The sequence below is a fragment of the Chinchilla lanigera genome, unplaced genomic scaffold (genome assembly GCF_000276665.1).
Source record: "Chinchilla lanigera isolate Chin_1 unplaced genomic scaffold, ChiLan1.0 scaffold00046, whole genome shotgun sequence".
NCBI classification, from domain to species: Eukaryota; Metazoa; Chordata; class Mammalia; order Rodentia; family Chinchillidae; genus Chinchilla; species Chinchilla lanigera.
The window spans coordinates 4,321,853-4,340,641 of record NW_004955447.1 but is presented as its reverse complement, the minus strand read 5'-3'; the positions used below and the strand labels follow the sequence as shown (position 1 = coordinate 4,340,641).

The following is an 18,789-nucleotide window of genomic DNA, read 5'->3' as shown; positions in this document are numbered from 1 at the left end:
AACAGGCCGAGTTGTTCTCACTCATCCCCCCACCCCCTCCTTGACCAGAGAGATCTACTCAGGGAGCTTGGGTCTCTTGGTCCATTTGGGACTTCTGGTGGTCAAATCGGGATTGCCTGTCCCGCTCTCCTCTGCATCTCACTGTCCACACTCATCCTCACTATGGGAAATTCCACCTCACACTCCTCCTGTAACTCCTCAGTCCTCAAATGCCTCCAATCTGTTCTGCGGGGCCCACTGGGTCTTACAGAACCTAAAGTCACATGCCTCACCTTTCTCTGCCAAACAGCTTGGCCCCAGTACAAGCTAGACAATGGCTCTATCTGGCCACCTGAAAGCACCCATCCACAGATATTTCTCACTAGGTGTAAGGTTCCTCTTCATGTCTTCCTTTCCAGGTCCTTGCCCCTCCTGTTTCCCTCCTTACTATTCTTGTCCTAACTATTCCCCAACCTCTTTGACAAACACACCCCTTTTCTCTACCAACTCTCTCAATATCCAACACCCTTCCCGACACTTCTCTGCCTCTTTTTCTCTGGCCTATGAATATTCCTCCTTTCCCCTTTACCCTGATTTCTTTGGCTCCTCTGAATCTGACGTCATTGCCTCCCTCTTTCTCTCCTTCTGCTGCCTGATTGCTCATGGGTGCGATGGACCACTCGCCCGCCCTTGGCAATCCCCAGGCAACTTTCTCAACTGAGTCAACTCTAAATTCTTTCAGGGCACTTTTGCCCTCTTCAACCTGGACCACGTCTATCTTTTTTTCTTCCTCCTCCTTGCTCTCCTCTTCCTCACTTAGACCTTCCTCTTTCTTTCTCTCTTTGAAGGCCTCCCTGTCCCACCTCTCACACCTCTCAGACAGCTCATTCTCTCAGCTTCACACCCCCAGCCTCTGTGGCCCCCTCCTGAAATTGTGTCAACACATTGAGTTGCTCCTTTCCTTCTCGTGACCCCCTTCTCCCACCAGACACGTATGCTCGAAGAGCTTGGTTCTCTCGTCCCATTTGGGACTTCTCTTGGTCGACAGTGGTCTTCAGTCTCCTCATTCTCTGTTCTCTTGTCTCGCCTTTGGTCATCATACACAACACCTCCTCCCTCCCCTACTCTCCCAATGCCTCTGTGCTCCATTGCCTCAAGTCTGCTCTCCCCGGCCCTCTTGGCCTCTCTTATCTCGAAGTCAAATGCCTCACCTTCTTCTGCCATACCTCCTGGTCACAATACAAACTAGATAATGGTTCTATTTGGCCACTCAAGGATACTCTAGACCCTAACATGCTGCCTCAATGAAAAATGGTCCGAGGTACCCTATACCCAAGCTTTCTTTGCCCTTTGTGACTGACCCCAACTCTGTATTGTGTGCTTTCCTCAACAAATGCTCCTTGCTAAGTTTCCTGCTTCTTGGCATCGCTTGCCAGAAGACACCTCCTCCCTCCTGGCCTTTCCCAAGCCCTTTAATGACCTGACCCCTCACTGACTACCAGCCCCAACTCAAGCCTACCCACCACCTACCCCAGTCCCAATTCAGGCCCCCGCCCCCTTCTGGGTCCCCTAGCCCACCCTCTACACCACCTTCTCCCCCTCCCCCCTCCCCATCTCCTATCTACCCTCAATTGCCGGAGACCCCTCCAACACTCTCTTCCCCTCCATCATCGCACGTCTGCTCTAAGTCCCAATTGGCACCCTCTTTCCAGTCCCCTTTACCCTCTGGTCTCTTCCCACTGTGACAAATAGCTAGAGCCAAAGATTTAGTATATGTTCAACAGCCCTGGTCACTCCCTGACCTCTCCCAATTAAAAAACAAACAAAGAAAAAAACGCTTAGGCTCCTTTACTTCAGATCTGTCTACTTATAAAAAAAATAAATTCCAATACCTAACCCAGATGTACCAACTTACATGGAATGATCTCTATACTCTCCTCTCTTCTACTCTTATTCCAGAGGAAAAAGACACAATCTGGCTAGCAGCCCAGGGACATGCAGATGAGATGTGCCGCACTGACCAAACCTTCCCTCCAGGTGAACAGGCAGTCCCCCATATTGACCCTAGATGGGTTATCAGCTTAACACCCCAGGGCCATTGGCTCGAGACCGGATGATCATCTGCCTACTTGTTGGTCTCAAAAAGCCCACCCACAAGGCAGTTAATTGGGACAGACTCTGAGAGATCACTCAGGAACCCACAGAAAACCCTGCAGCCTTCATGGCAGACCTCTGGGAGGCACTCACCAAGTTCACCCACCTTGATCCCTCCTCTGATGTAGGACAACTAGTCCTGAATACTTCCTTTATTTCTCAATTGGCCCCAGACATAAAAAAAAAAACACTAAAGCATCTTGAGGAGGGTCCCAACACCCACTGCTGTGAACTGCTAAACCTGGCCTTTAAGGTCTTTCATGGCCATGAAGATGTAGAAAAGGAGGAAAAACTTGCCCGTGCCAAACAAAAGTGTCAACTCCTTGCAGTCGCTCTCAGGCCTCAGGTTCCCAAACAGGCCAACAAGGCAGGCAACAAACAACCACCAGGACTCTGTTTCAAGTGTGGACAAAGGGGCCACTGGGCATGGGAGTGTCCAAATCCATGTCTGCCTCCAGGACCTGTCCACAATGCAAACAGAAGGGGCATTGGAAGGTGGATTGTCCCTCTCTACAGCGAGAGGGGCCCTCTACCCCAGCCCAACCTCTCATGCCACAGCCATCCCTGTCAGACTTGTTGGGGCTTGCTGGATAGGACTGGTGGGGCCCAGGTTCTCATACACCTACTGACAAGGCAGACGAGGTCCTGCTGACATCTGAGGAGCCCAAGGTACAAATCCAGGTGGCAGATAATTCAATTTCCTTCCTTGTTGATACAGGGGCCTCATGGTGATCCTCCCAAACTATACAGGACAAAACTTTCCATCACAGATCACCATCATGGGGGTCAAGGGTCATCCCCAACACCCACCATCAACAGGACTCTTATCCTGTTTGATTGGTAACAGACCATTCACACACTTCTTCCTAGTCATACCCAAATGTCCCACTCCCCTTGCTGCTCTCATAACAAGCTACACATAACTCTCTCCTTTCCAAAGCCTCTTTCACCCTCATTACTCCTGGCCATTGTCCCATCATCCCCTACTCCCAACCTGACCTCAGAGCTCCTCTTCCCAAACAATGAAGAAAATCTCAAGGTTTGGGACACATCACAACCCATCATAATACAACACCATGACCCAATACTCACAACAGCTCTAGACATCTCTCACTTCCCAAATCACCCTGAATTCCCTATCTCACATAAACACCACCTGGACCTAAAACTCCTCATAGATAGACTTACAAATAAACTTCTTTTCCCCACCCTCCCCTTACAACTCTCCCATACTCCCCATGATCAAACCGAAGAACTCCTATAGACTCATCCAGGACTTCCACCTCATCGATGCAGCCATCTGCCAGTTCACACTCATGGTCCCCAACCCTTACATCCTCCTTAGCCACATCCCACCAGACATAACCCATTTCTCAGTCTTTGACCTCAAGGATGCTTTCTTCACCATCCCCCCACACCCTTCCTCCTGCCCTCTTTTCACCTTCACATGAGAAGATCCCATCACACAGACCACATCACAACTCCCTGGACTGTCCCCCCACAGGGATTCAGGGATAATCACCATTACTTTAGTCAAACCCTTATGACCAACCTGACCACACTTGTCAAGCCCAGCTACTTAATCCAATATGTTGATGACCTAGTCCTCTGCAGCCCCTCCCTTCATCTCTCATACCTTCACACTATATTCCTCCTAAACTTCCTAGCCCAAAAGCGATATCGCGTTTCCAAAGCAAGACACAACTCTCCCTTCCCTCAGTCCACTACGTAAGATCCAACCGCTCCCACCTTGACCATTCCTGCCTCAAGCCACTATCAAGACCCACTCACAATCTAAACCAGCCCCTCCTTGAGCTACTGTCAAACCACAATCCAAGCCTCCCCCATCTCCTGTCACTGACAGAATCCAAAAATGATCTGCCACCACCCTAGATAACTTTACCCAGATGCTCTTTCAGATCATTCACCAAACCCCTTATGACCTATCTGAATGCTGGATTTGCACAGCCCTATTAGACCCCACTATAACTATTGTTCCCTGGTATCACAACTCATCTACGGTCTGTTCAACTCAAAGTCCCTTATGATAAAGTCCCCAACTCTTCATACCCCCAGGAGCCTACATCACCTGCTGTGGAAAGCCCATAGTCAAAAGCTTGTCCATGCCTTGCAACCAGACCATAGTTCTACCCTTGTGTTCATCCGCCCCAGACACAGACCCCCTGCTACTTCCTATGTGACTTTGAGCTCTTCCCTTGCTATCATCCCGATAAAACCTGCCTTCCAGTCCTCGCCCTTCCTAGTTTAAAGATCTACAACCACACAGAATTTACACAGCAATTCCTCCACTCACCTGGGTACTCCTGACACAGTATCTCCATCGGATTAGTACTGAAAACCTCCATATTGGCAGGAGCTCTTGGAGTTTCTGTCCTAGGTACATCCATGGGTCTCAACCTGCAACTTAGTACACAACTGGCCAACCACATCGATCATGTTTCTTCCACCTTCTCCTTAATTTATTCACAGCTAGACCACTGGCAGCAGTTGTCCTCCAAAACAGGTGTGCTGTGGACCTCCTCACAGTGGAAAAGGGTAAAACTTGCCTGTTTCTGGGAGAAAAATGCTGTGTATATGCCAACCAGTCAGGTCTAGTCCAGAAAAAGATCCAGCAGATGTGAGATCAGTGTAATTTCCTCTGCTGAGGCCTCTCGTCTGCTGCTCCAGGCACCTCTGGGATGAGGACATCCCTCCTCCCATGGCTACTGTCACTCCTGGGGCCCCTCATGGCCATCTGCCTCCTCTTCCCTGTGGCCCCCTGCTTTGTCTCCCTTATTCACAATACTGTTCAAAAACTAACAACCCAAAATTTTAACCTTATGCTTCTCTCAGATCCCCAGTTCCACCCGATAGCTCTAAAAGACCCAGACAAGTCCCCTGGACATCGCCCCAGTCCAGGAGGAAATAGTCACTGATGAGACACTTTGCTCTTATCCCTATCAGATTGAGTCTCAGATATTAGGTCTTCCTGAAGGACCCCCACCAGTACAAAGAAAAAAACAAAAACCAATTCGGCTGCACTTTCACACTTCCCAAAGAGCCCAACTGCAAGGGCTAACACTGCCCCCAAAAGCATCAACTGTCCTTGCGCAAAAATCCCATAATCTTACAAAGTGTTCTTGCAGGTTTTACAAAATGTTCTCGCAAGTTAACGACCCTAACCACAAACCCTCCTCTCTTGGCTGTTCTGGCCCACAGACATCTTCCCTGAAATAAACCCTTAAAAACTCAATGCTTTGCACAGCTCGGGGCTGTCTTTGTCAACTAGACAGCCCACCACGTCTCTCTCCCACTCAATAAAGACTTCTCTGGTATCAGATGGCTTGGTCCGGTTTTGTGTGGGTTTCCCAGTCCAATCAAATAGGAAAATCTATGAAGATAGAAAGATGAGTGGTTTTCTAGTTTCAGCTGGGAGGAACTGGAAGATGGCACCTGTAGGTAAAGTGTCCTTTAGGGGATAACAACAATGATCTAAGTTTGATTGAGGTCATCATTGCATATCTTGGTCAATGTGCTAAAATATACTGCATGCTACATTTTAAGTTTATAAATGGTGTGGTATGCTAATTTTAGTTCAATCAAGCTGTTATTTAAATGAAATTGAAAGAAAACTAATCAAAGAAATCTTTGACCACCTATGAGTATCAATGTTATGCAGCTCTCTCTATAACTGAATAATTGTGAAGACGGTAAGTTCAACAAATTCATTTAATTTTCACAGAGTATTTTACTAAGAAATAAATAATAGGTTGAAATTTGGGTCAGCTAGTGCATATACAGTCTCATTATTGCTCAAAATAATGTTTAAACATATTATTTTTTCTTTTTAGTGGTTAGATATTCAAAGTTTTGTAAAAGAAAACCATTGCTACTGCTTTTCTTGACATTATTACCATAATATATTGACTGACAATTACTTATAACATTTATATAGATGAGCGTTTCCGTACGTCACAATGATGATCATCTCTCTTTTCCAACCAGTGGTTTGAGAACATCTCAGTTAGGCAGAACCGGCCCCCACTTAGTTTCCCTCCTGTCTGTGGGTTGCATTGTACAGCATGCTGTGCATCCATAGGTAATGTCTGTAGATGTTTAGAGACAAGCTGTGGAGAATTTTGCATTTTATATTGCTCTCAAAAGCACAGGCTTTAAAAATGGCTGCACACAATATTTGGCCCCTTGTTCTGTCTTCATTTTTTCTCTGCGTATTGAGACGGGAATACAGAGGCAATATGAATTTCTGATTTTTATGTCCTGAATATCCTATATCATGAGGTGGTAGAAACATCTGACTAGAAGGATAAGGTAAAAAATTAGAGATTTACTTGGAGAAAGAGGAATCTCTAATATTATACTCTGATAGTCCTGAATTAAACTCTCGGAATCTCAGCTGATACTCCAAACTAGAGGGCCATATTCCCTCCATTTTTTGTCTTACTATCCAGTTATACATGAATATCTGGTAAAACAAAATTAGTAACTAGAAAATATTCAAGGGCACATGTAGAAAAGGTTTGTTATTGTTGAAATCAAGTATATCACCAGGTTACAAGGTTTGAAGAAGAAAACTAGTTTGGACAAGCAGAAATGTGTGAATCAAGTAAAAATTTCATAATTTATATTTGGTATTTCTCAAGTTATTGCACTTTTAAAACCCTACAAGATGGCCGCTAGCACCCGGAATTCAGTGTGGCAGGGATCGCCGGCCTTTGGGCCAGACCCTAGCTGGCCAGGCACCTGGGAGGGGGTCCGCTGGTGCCCAGAAAGCCGCGCAGTGAGGAGTGAGGGCCTTTGGGCCGGACCCTATCCACACAGGTGCCTGGGAAGCTGTGTGGCGGCACGCTGTGGTGTGTGCCGGCCCTCAGTCCAGCCATCTCCAAGTGGTTGAGAACTGTCACGGCACAGAGAAGCAATGACACAATTGTTCCACCATGTGCACTGGCCGCGGAGGCCTGCCTGGCGATGTATGTGAATCATCTGGACATGGAAAAACCCCTGGGAATACATGCCGCACAGTGGGTCACTCTTGTCCCTGCTGAGAATGAGAAATGTCCAGAGTCAGCAGAGGAGCAGCTGCTGAACAGGACACGTAGAACACAAGAATACAGACTAAGCCCGAAGACTCAGAGGTCTACTTGACCAGGGTCGTGAGAGCCATTCAGAAGCTGGAAACCAGAAGGACCTTGTGCAATACCTGGGGAGACCCCCTGGAAGCTATTCTTCCCCTGACAGTACAGGCTGCTGTGGAGGAGCAGGTGGAGCTCTGAAGAGGTCTGCACTGAGATTCCTGCTGCCTGTGCTGATGCCTGGGGAGAGGACACTAAGTGGTTGCAGGGTCCCAATGCACTGGGAAGCTGGAGAGAAAATGCTACAAAAAATCACTTTTGCCCCAGATGGTTCACTTGAGATGTTAGGAAAAATTGCCTCTTCAGTATTCTATAGCCGTGATGAGGAGGAGGTCAAGGAGAGAAAACAAAGAGACTGAGAAAAAGCAGCTGCTTTTGCTGCAGCACTAAGAGAAACAGACCCTAAGTCTGATTCTTGGAGCCCCAAGAAGAACTTGATGACTGAATTCATCTGCTACCACTGTTCAAAGCCAGGCCACCTCAAGAGGAACTGCCCTAAGAAGCTCCCTGGGCAATGCCCTGAACACAAATGGGACCACTGGAGATCAGTCTGCCCTCTGAAGCAGAGGCCCCAGAGTTCAGACCCATCCTACCAGTTAGTCTAACAGGAATGAGGGGGCCCAGGGCATACTCTGCCTTCTCCCTCTGACCAGACTGTCATCTCCATGGAGGAGCCCTGGGTAATCATGAATATAGAGGATAAAGAAAGCAGCCTGTTGCTAGACACAGGTGCAAGTCTCTTGGTCCTTCTTTTTAATCCTGGCCTTCCTTCCAGCCATCACACCTCAGTGACAGGAGTCAGTGGTGAGGAGGTAATATGCTATTTTTGACAACCCTTGGGCAGTAACTGTTAGATCTTTCTTGCATATCTGTGTCTTCCTGAGAAACCACTTTGAAGATACCACCATGTATTACAGCAGCCATTGATATTTTCCCACTAATCTGTCCATAACTCTGCAATGTTTGTATTATTTCTATGCTCTTTTGTAAATGGATGTATGTTTATTACTATGCATTTCCTACCACAACAATTGAGAATATTCAATTGGTCACTCATGTATAGCTCTATTTATTTTCTTTAGAAATCACTTTGAAGATACCAAAGTATAGTACAACAATCATTGATAATAACCTACCACTTTTGTCTGTAACTCACTATTATTTGTCTATTTGTTTTACTGAGAAACTATCTTATGGATAACAATATGTAAAACAACAACCTTTGATAATTTCTGACCATTTTGTATGTAATTCGGTAAGCCCCCCTATTTCTATGTTATCCTTGCTTTACTCTTTAAAATTAAAAAAAAAAACCCTACAAGATAAAATACTTGCCTTAATGATGTGCTATGAAATTAACTAAACTCATCATGCTGTCTATCTGCCTTAAGTCATGGGCTATATCCCTACAGTTGATCCTACCCTTTCTTTTATATCTTTGCTCATGCCAGTGTGATTCTCTCAAATTTCAAATAGTACTTTTTCTAACCCCATTTGCCAGGCCATTTTGAGATTTTTTCTTTTTCTGTCCTCTGTAAGTTTTCCACTTCCGTACAGCCCATTGCTTCCCTTTGGCTTCCCTTCCTCACTTCCCCAGAGTCTCCTTTTAGTCCCATGAACATAATAGTCACATTTTTCTTAGTGAGTTGAGCTCAGTTTATATTGAAGTCTCTCTCCTCTGTTTTAGTCACCTGAATAAAATCTCCCACCCTACTATTAAAAATCTTCCTCTGATGTTCTTTGACATATACAAACAGTCCAGTGAATTACATTTTATTCAAATAGAAAATAGAAAATGTTTCTGAAAATACAACAAAATCTCCAGGCTTTCAGCTTTTCTCAAATCAACAAAATGTGATTTCAGTGACTGTCATTTTTTAAAATTTATGATGAAATACAAATCAAAACTAAAGTAGAATTTCTATGGGAACACTGAAATTTGAACTGTGCCTTCCCTAAATAGCATTAAAATTATGGGTAAATCAAGAAGGCAAACGTCTTATAAATCATGGAGGATCATCTTGTAATGACTGATTCATGCCAGTAGAATTAGGTGAAATGCTCCAACTTCTAATGCCATATAAGACTCTACTCCCTCTTTTTCTTCTTTTCTGTCTTCACAAAATTTTGATAACAAATCAAGCAACATTTTATGACAAGGAAACTAATGGCTGCCACAAGAGCCAGTAGGAAGCCAATCACATCCAAAGAGTGGTACTGGTACCAGGTGAGGTTCTGGGCAAGTGGCCGCAGGTGCTTGGCACCTCTGTGGCGCATGACAAACTCGATCCAGAAGACTGCTCGGTCCAGGGGCTTCATTAGCTGATCATGGTGAATGGTTGATAACTTCATAGCATTGCTTTTATAGCTGAAGGAAAATTAAATAAGTTCAAAACTATTTAGAAATGACAGATTGTGAAATAGTGTGGGTTGTAAAACTGAATGCTTAAAATGCTAAAAACAAAAAGAAACCAAACATACAGTAAAAAGTTGAAATCAGCACCACAATTCAAAGACAAAAGGCAAATACTTTCCATGGTTCATACTACATTTGTGAGTAACTTTATTAAGGATTACAGTATTAACTAGAAACCAGTATTAAAGTCTCATCCATATTTTAGTCATTAAAATTATAAAACAGACTTCCTTTTTGGAATACTGCATAGACTTTTATTTGCTGTTTCTGTAAATATCTCTGTTTTGACTTCATAGATAAATGGAAAATCTAGGCCCCTTACAACATACATGTTTCCTGTTTCATCGCTCCCTTCATATTTCCTTGTCACTTTTCTGTTCCCATCCTGTGATTCATCTCATTCCATTTACAGGATATTTCAAAATTTCAATTTTGCTTAAACCTTGCACAAAATTTTCTAATAAAAATGCTGAAAATGTTTATTGTGATATCCCCGTTTGTTACCCATGATGGCATTAGCATTGAGCAAATTTGCATTTCATTATTTTTACTTCAGACTCATTTGTCCTTCCTTCAGCTTCATGTAAGAATTTATCAATAAATACTATGAAGAATTTTTAAAAGTTTGTACTCACAAAGGGTTGTCAATGACTGTCTTCAGTGCATTTAGCAAATCTATACTTGATAGTGATTTGAATTCCAGTTTAACAGCTGCTCCTTTAGCCTCCATTTGAGCAATGTTATCATGTTGTTCCCCAAACAAAGGAATGCCCACCATAGGGATTCCATGGTAGATTGCCTCATAAACACTGTTGGCTCCGCCATGCGTTATAAAAGCTCTGGTTTTTGGATGACCTAAGATTAGGTGAATGTCAGCATAATAATTAGTCATAAATTTTAGAAATACAGTGAGAAATGTACAATATGAGTCACTGAATGGGGTGATGTTTTATAAAGATTCTGTACCTACGTAACTGTAATGACATTTCTTTCATATCTCAGAACAAGAAGGACCTAATCCACTGAAAGGAGAGTGAATGCTAGCTGGCATATCCGGGGTATGTCTTTAACAATGAATACATGATTATCAGGGAAAGTCCATGTAATGTAATAAAATAAACCAAGTACCACACAAGGTTATGTGTGTATTGTGTGTCGTGGAATTTGTTGTATTAATGGGTAGTTCATTCACTAATTCTGAGAAAGATTGTGCAAGTCAGCAAGAAGTGGCATCAGGATGAATGAGAGTGTGATATTCAGTCATGCTTAAAATGTTAAATTTTCCCATTAATATTAAAACATCACTGAAAATAAATCAAGAGCGTTATTTTGAGTAATATTTGCAAATCCCTATTTGTGTGGAACAACTGGAATGTGGCATTTCTCAAGCAATGGTTGAATTAAAAAAAGAAAGACAACCCTGGAATTTATAAAACCTTTCTCTCTGAGAAACAGGTACATTGAAAATGAGGACCTTTAAATTGTTTCCAAGTATACCAAACAGCCAAATGTAACAATTTATTTTGCTTTCTCTAAGACTTGAAATATGTAGAATGAAATTAGATTCAGTTGTTGATTTTGCAACAACACATGCTTCCCTGCTTTGTTTCATCTTGTGCAATCATCAGCCTCACTGACAGGTTTTCAGTATTTGTTCCTGCATCTCACCAAGCAGGTCGTTCTGGGGGAGCCACTTGAACAACCGAGTGTTGGGTCCTAAGGTATCTGGTTTCTTGCCATCAAATCTCCAAAGAACCTGTTAGGTAAAGACTGCATTATACCATATGTTGACTTTAAAAATTTAGAGACCACCAAGTTAAGTACCTTTTCAGAATAGATTTTAAAATGAGGACAAGGAGACTAAATATTAAGAACTACTAAAAAAGACACCAATAGAGGATAAACATTTTCTGTACTTATACTTAATCAGTTTCAATATAATCATGATATTCCATGCACAGTGATTTAGACAAATAAGATATGATGGGCTAAATTAAATTATTTAAAAAATTTGTATGCAACTCTTACTTTTTATAAGAGATAAAAAATTTCTAATGGTTTGAATCTTCATTAATATACATATTTGTCATACTGTCTTGTCCTAAAATTAATACTAACTGATATCATTACAGTTCCCTAATAATAATTTCTTCCAGAGGCTATTTTATTAGTTATTTGCATAAAATATTGTTTTAAGTATAAAATATCTAATCCACATAATCACCTTTTGTCAGAAACCAAATAAATGGGTTTTAGAAGTATGTATAAACTGTTTCATATTAAAATTTTCATCTGTTATTATAGAAAAATTTTAACAGGCATTTTTGACAAGAAGCCCTAGTATTTATCACTACTGCTAGGATTGGAAACTAAATTAAGGAAATAGAGTTGGTTTGCAACTCATAAGCAATGTACTTTTTCTAAAACTGCATACTCTTAAATGGTAAAAAATTCTTCAACTTATTCTTTACTCTTCTGTGGTGCAGTACAAAATGTTGACAGCAGAGATTAACATGGCCCACCATAGCCTAAGCATTGCATTGCCCTGTCCTAAATGAGGTACTGGTTTTAAAACTTCTAAACTATTCTCCTAAACTGGAGCATTTCTTACAAATATTTGAGTTCTATTTACTGTGGGAATGTTAAAATTGACTTCACATTCTCAGCTAAAAGTTGGCATAGGAGATTACAAAACTGTTGTATCTGACAGCAAGTAAAACCTACTGTAGTTCATAGCTACTCAAAGATTAAGCTTGAATTGAATATGTTAGACAGTTAATCTCTATTATAAGTGATACAGAGGGTATCTGAACAGTTTCCCTAGACAGGTTTCTTCCAGTTCAACTTTTATTTCCCTTTTGCTTTCTTGGTTGGGAGGACATTAAGCCGGTGAGAGAAAAAAAAAAAAAAAAGCAGAGTCCTTGTGGAGCATATTTCATAATGTGCAGGTTCCAGTATAAGAGAAGAAGCCATCTGCAGTATAAGGGAAGAGATTTTTCAACTCTTCCTGCTTCAGATGTAGGTGCATCTCACTCAGATCAGTTTTCTTATCATTTTTCAATTAACATAAATAGTGGGTAAAGGGATCCTTAATTGTCCACCCTTCTGTTCTCCAGTCTGAGTATCCCCTTAAAATATACATTGTAGAAGCCTATTCCAAAATTCTGGTAAATAAAGAGGAGAAGATATGAAAATCCTAAACTACATGATTTATTTCAAACCTTTTTAAATATCTGCTCTAATTTTATTGTCATAGTGCATTACTAAGAACAATTTAACTGGTTCTGAAACATTGCTCATGTGTGCAGTGATCTCAACAATTCTGTAAGATAAAAAGAGCAAGATTCTGAAAGCAGATCATTGCAGAGCTTAATGATTTATCTAGTAGAAATCTGTCATTGAGACACTTTGCCAACCTTTTGTGGAATCTGCGCAAGGGCTGAAGCAATCACATTCGCTCTCTCTTCTGTCATGTTACTGACCATCGACCCCAGAGAAAACACCACAACTCCATGTTCCCCAGAGCTCTGCACAAAGTTTTCCATTTCCTGGGATGAAAGAATTTCTCCATCAGAAAAAATAAGAAGAAAAAATAAAAGGACAAGAGCTCAGTAAACACTATTGAAAAGTGCAATTAAAAAATGAAAATGATACAAATAAGAATTAATACAATTATTAGAGAGTCTGGTAAAAGTTTCACAAGACAAAGTTCACCATCTTCAACATTTCAGGTGAAGATATACAAGGAGTGATGTTAATGATATTTTTGTGGAGTCAACGTTACAAAAAATTATTTCTTGTACAACTAAAGTTTCATTTTTAGTGTATTTTCTACGACAATTTTTAAAAATCTTTACTCTCATTTCTGCTTCCATTAATTCTAGAAAAATAGTGTGATTTTATTCAATTTCTTTTCCCCCTTGTTTTCATCTCACATTCTTATTATGGTTGATTTATTGTTGTTGAAGATTATTTTGGTGACACAATTATAGTGGTATGAAATACACATTTATATGTTATTCAATATGAAATTTCTCTTATGGCATATTTGTGTTACCAATGTTTCTTAGATAAAACAATTATGATGATGTGTTAGATACCTATTTTCATTTTCAATCATTTCCTAAATGTGGATGTTTAGGTTACTTCCAAGTTTTATTTATATAAATAATTACTAGTTAGATGGATTTGTGCATCTTGATTATTTTTCTTCACATACATTCAAGTGAGTATCCTATATAGCCAAAGGGTATAAATGTTGATAAGACTTGATGCAAGTTTGTAAATTTCTATTTTGTGCACTGTAGTAAGTGCTGTTATTAGTAATTTTGGCCATTCACTATTTTTCTGTGTTCTTTTTGCCTTCTTTCTCTGCTTCTTGTATGTTTTGCTCTTACTAATGCTGTTATATTTTGATTAAGAAATCTTTCAAGTGTAGAGATATATTGTTTAATATCTACATCAATACTACTTCAAATATTTGACTTGTGGAATTCTTGCACAGTCTAAATAAATCGCATTCAAGAAGATATTGGATTTTTACCACCATACCAGATTTCAGTGTTTATATTGCTGTTATAAAGAAAGTAAACAAAAAGAACATTTTAAAACATTATGTATAGTGTAACAAGAAAAATTTTCATTTCTACATATATCTTAGAAGTATAATATCAGTTTAAAATACCTTAGATTTTTGTGTCCTTTTATAAGGAATGTCAAGACTTCTTGACATTCTACACTGTCAGACTTCTTGTGATTCACATCAAAATGATTTTCACAGAACTCTTAGGAACTATGAGTTGCTTAATTCATGTGCAGTGGATCTTTTCTCTGCCCTCATTCTGCCAGGTAATGTTGCTGCCATGATCACATCAGAGGGGGGAACTTTCCTGAGGTATCCTAGAGCCTTGGCATATGGTATTAAATACCTGTTTCAGGAGAGTAATCCATCTGTTTTGAACACTAAGTTGTAAAATTCTGGTATAAGAGGAAGAATGGTTTTTAGTCTATGCAAGAAAAGATGTTAAGCTTGATAGCAAATATAGCTGTGGGCTCAAAAGCACACCCTGGTGTAATGTTCTTTTTGTAATATGAAATACTAATGAAGAACATAAATGGCGCATATATCATCTCCTCATTTCATCTTCATTTTATTGCCTGAACTTATGCATTTACTTTTAAAGAAGTCTAAAGGATTTCTTTACATTAGGACTTTATTTGAGCTATTATCTTCAATTATTCAGGTGACAGATCTCATTTAATGAAAATGCATCTAATGTATTTCTCAAATATTGCATAATTAGTATCAAAACCAAGCTACCAATAGCATCAATAGAATACCCATTAAGTCTGGACCATTGAATAAATGCTGCAGATATTCTCTTTAAAATTTTTGAATGTTATTCCCACAAAACAATATGAAGTTCTACTTTGATTACATCAGTAGGAGTTGCATTTATATGAATACCTCTGTCAGGATTTCAATCATGTGTTACAAATATCTTCTAAATGCTTCCCAATTCTAGCATTCTGCATCTCTGCAATCTAATCTGTTGATGCCATCTTCATGGATTTTTTTTCCTACAAGAGGAAATCTGATCATCATTTTCTAGTTCAAATTTTTCTCTGTGTCACCAATGCATTCATTAAATATGTTTGAAACTATTATCTGCTTCTAAATTAGCTATTTAGCAAAATTACCGTCTCATAAAATAAGCTTGCAGTTCTTGAGATTTGTTCTTACTATTTTAACAGCTGTTCTCTTTTGTATCTTTCTTGACTGCTCATGACTTGGCCTATTCCTGCACCTTGCTCATTTTTTTTATCAATTCTAATGGCATATTATAATCACAACTGAAAGTTTTCTTAGTATTACAGTGCTTTCCTTTAAAATTATACTTCACACAATTTTTATTTCTTAATTATATTCTATCTTTACAAATAGTATACAAGATTGAGGGAGAGGTGCAGTGTCTATATTGTTTCTATGCTTATCTAACACTATTAGTGTATACTTGTCAGCTTACAGACGTTGAATAACAGAAGATTGATGATGCAAATAATGAAGACCACAATTTGATATACTCTATTTGAATACCGCCTAGGCCTCCTGTGTTTTTTTGTAATGGTAAGGAAATGCAAATACTTGTGGTGAAGTAAAAATATAATATTTTCAAACAAAGTCTTTCTATGCAATCCTTGTATCTGCTATGTTGCCCAGGTTTATGTGAACTGCTGGTTCTCGTGTCTCAGCCTCTGGTATTCTAGGATTAGAGGCTTGTGGTACCATGCCCACCTGTAATATGAGATTCTAGTTGGCAAGGCACTTTTGCCCTCTTCTCATATCTTCCTCATTGTAAGTCAAGACACTCAATGAGTAGTGCAGAGCATTCCCATTGAAAATTAAAATAAAATGAAGGCAGGATTATATTTACCTTAGGTAGAGGTTTGGCAGGTTTGCAGTGGAGTCCTCCCACAAAGTCAACATTTGGTAAGGTAGGGCGAGGAAATTCCAAATCCCAGTAGCTCCGAATAAGCCACATATCTGCCTGTTTCATTTCCTCATATACTGTAGTGGGTTTTCCTGTATTGTGGAGGATTAAAAAAAAAATAGAAACCGTTGATTCATCTTTATTGACAAAATGAGTAGTGTATAAATAATTAAATTGTTATATTTTACATATGGTCCAATTGTGTCTGTAAGAAAGGCAGCATTAAAGAGACTGTGTCTGTAATATTACTTGTTTATTCTCAATCATAAGCAGTCATTAAAATGCATATTATATAATAAAGGAAGCATTCCTGTCCCCCTAAGGTTGTCATAATGAAAGATATAAATATGAACAATTATTCAAGCTTGAGAATCGATTAAGTCAACTATAAACATGGAAAACGTTTTTCGGGAATTCTGTACTTTCTGCTACTCACCAAGTTGGTACCTGATCCAAGTGAACCATGATTTCTATAAGATTGTCGCTGAAATTCTTGTACCTACCATCGCTATGGTTCATACTAGGAGTATAATCATCTACATTTATCATTTACAAGCATTTGCATGAATCTCTTGGAAAATTTGCAGAAATTGAACCAGAGATTCGTGCCTATACTTGATTGCAGGTCATTCCATTTTTAAGGGAAAAACATGATAAAATCCACTCTACAAATATACAGATTTCTAAAGATTTTAAACATCTAAAATGGATGATTGATAAGGAACAATCATAGCCTATGGAATCATTAGAATATCTAAATTATAATTTTTGAGTCTGATATAAAACATCATATTGCACAAGAGTGGAGGTATCTTTTAGATCTTTTAGATACAGGAAAAAGTAGTAATTTTAAGCAAGGAATCTCATTTACTTTTGAGGAAAGAGTTCCTTCTGTGCTACTAGATATTTTTGCTGAAACACATAACTTTTCAATCTCTAAGTTATTAATAAAGAGAGATGCCTAATAATGTTTATTTTCAAATGAATAAAATGGTAAAATTGATATAGAACTGTAAGGTTAAAGCCTGAAACTTCACTATAGAATTGTGTGACCTCCCAGAATGATCAACATTAGTAATGATCCACAGGCTGCTATGTAACCCCATAGTATAAATGTATCTACTATATCTGTGAGATTGACAAATAATTTTAATTTTTAGTTCACCATTTACCTATAAAACTCTATTTTCTCATTGTACATTCATTCAAGCTTACTTACAAAGGCACAAGATAGTAAGGACCTCTCTCTACTAGTTAAAAACGTGACTTACCTAAAGCTTCACTATAAAGCTTGTTCCAATTTTTCCCATTAAACATTTCAATACAAAAGTCAAAATAAAGCATGCATATCATGTTTTTCACCCTTTCCATGAAAGTCATTTGACCACTTAAGCGTGACATGATAACAGGTACATAAGAAGGAGGTAATAGAAGCCCTGCAGCAGCTTTTTCCACTCGGAAGCCAGGGGAGCATCGAAGACTGTATACAAAAGGTAGTTTCAATAGCTCAGCCACTAACTCTCCACAGGGTGCAATTCGATCTGCAAGAAGGACATCAAATTTTGATGCTTGTAGTTTTGTCATAAGTTTCTTATTTGAAACTGCTTCTTTACAAACATTCTCCCAAACCCCAGAATATTCCCTAAAAATGTTGTCCACCACTGGAGAATATGCCAAACATGTATCTATTGATCCAATATTCATTCACTTAGTGATCCACTGAATGTAAAGGTCTTCAAGTTGCTCTCTACTGATAGATACAGTAAATGTTTCAAATTTAATAGCAGATGATGCGTTAACATCAACAAAAATAAAGCTTGAAGGTATCAGAACTGTCACATCATGTCCTCTCTGGATAAGTTCCTCTACAATGATCTTCATATTCATCCAGTGGCTGTACTCCATTGGCCATACCAGCACCTTGCCACAGTTCCCAAAGCTAAAATAACAACACAACTGTAGCAGCAGCAGAGCTGAGATGCGTTTCATGGACATCTCGATAAAATGCTGTATTTCTTTTCAAATTGTGTTGCCTTCTGTTGTTACTCATGTCTACATTCAGGGAGGAATTGCCCAAGAAGTTAAATGATAACTTGGACTGTTCAAAGTACATGTATCAAACTGACAGTCTCAGCATGGGGACTGGTGGCAGCTAAATAATGCAATATAAATTATTACATGTTATTAGGAGAACATTACTTTCTCTCATGAGTAAGTGATTTTAGCTGGCTTAGACCCAAAGGCCAGCATGTGTCAGTCACTTGTATTATATGAGAAATATAAAAATGTTGTTAGAACAGTGCCAAATGCAAGGTGACTATCTTTGCAGTCTTGTGACACAGATCTGATAATTCAGTACTTACACTAGTGAAACGTAATTCTTGAGTCATGACTCAAAAAAATTCTATTAGAATTTTGATGAGGTATAATTCAGATATGTACAATTCAATAAAGTGTCACTGAACATGTCATGCATTCTTTTGTAAGATATTTACAGATATGTAACACGTTAACTCTCAGGTTTAATGCATCTTGTTATATCCAAGGAATATTTTGTCCCCTTTCTCATTACATCAACAGAATCAAAACAAGGAAAATA

General features: G+C 39.4%; 2 protein-coding genes across 2 annotated transcripts in view; one reads left to right on the top strand and one right to left on the bottom strand.

Moving 5' to 3' along the window:
* LOC102003708 (UDP-glucuronosyltransferase 2B20-like) overlaps positions 1 to 18,789 on the top strand; it is a 194,215-nt gene that overhangs the window by 34,204 nt on the left and 141,222 nt on the right. The gene's annotated exons all lie outside the window — the stretch shown is intronic.
* On the bottom strand, positions 9,041 to 18,215 carry LOC102029807 (UDP-glucuronosyltransferase 2B17-like). Its single transcript, XM_013518537.1, has 6 exons — positions 17,462 to 18,215; positions 16,134 to 16,282; positions 13,116 to 13,247; positions 11,368 to 11,455; positions 10,335 to 10,554; positions 9,041 to 9,651 (listed from the first exon to the last, which is right to left on the bottom strand). Exons 1-6 carry the CDS (start codon positions 17,892 to 17,894, stop codon positions 9,372 to 9,374), a joined length of 1,302 nt encoding a protein of 433 aa, XP_013373991.1. The 5' UTR covers positions 17,895 to 18,215; the 3' UTR covers positions 9,041 to 9,371.

Bases quoted from the DNA above. Each gene is read 5' to 3' on its own strand.
- LOC102029807 (XM_013518537.1), bottom strand. From the start codon at position 17,894: ATGAATATTGGATCAATAGATACATGTTTGGCATATTCTCCAGTGGTG. The intron at 10,555-11,367 runs GTGAGATGCAGG...ACCTAATCTTAG, and splicing joins CCCCCAGAACGACCTGCTTG to GTCATCCAAAAACCAGAGCT. The intron at 9,652-10,334 runs GTGAGTACAAAC...ATTTTCCTTCAG, and splicing joins ACAGTCATTGACAACCCTTT to CTATAAAAGCAATGCTATGA.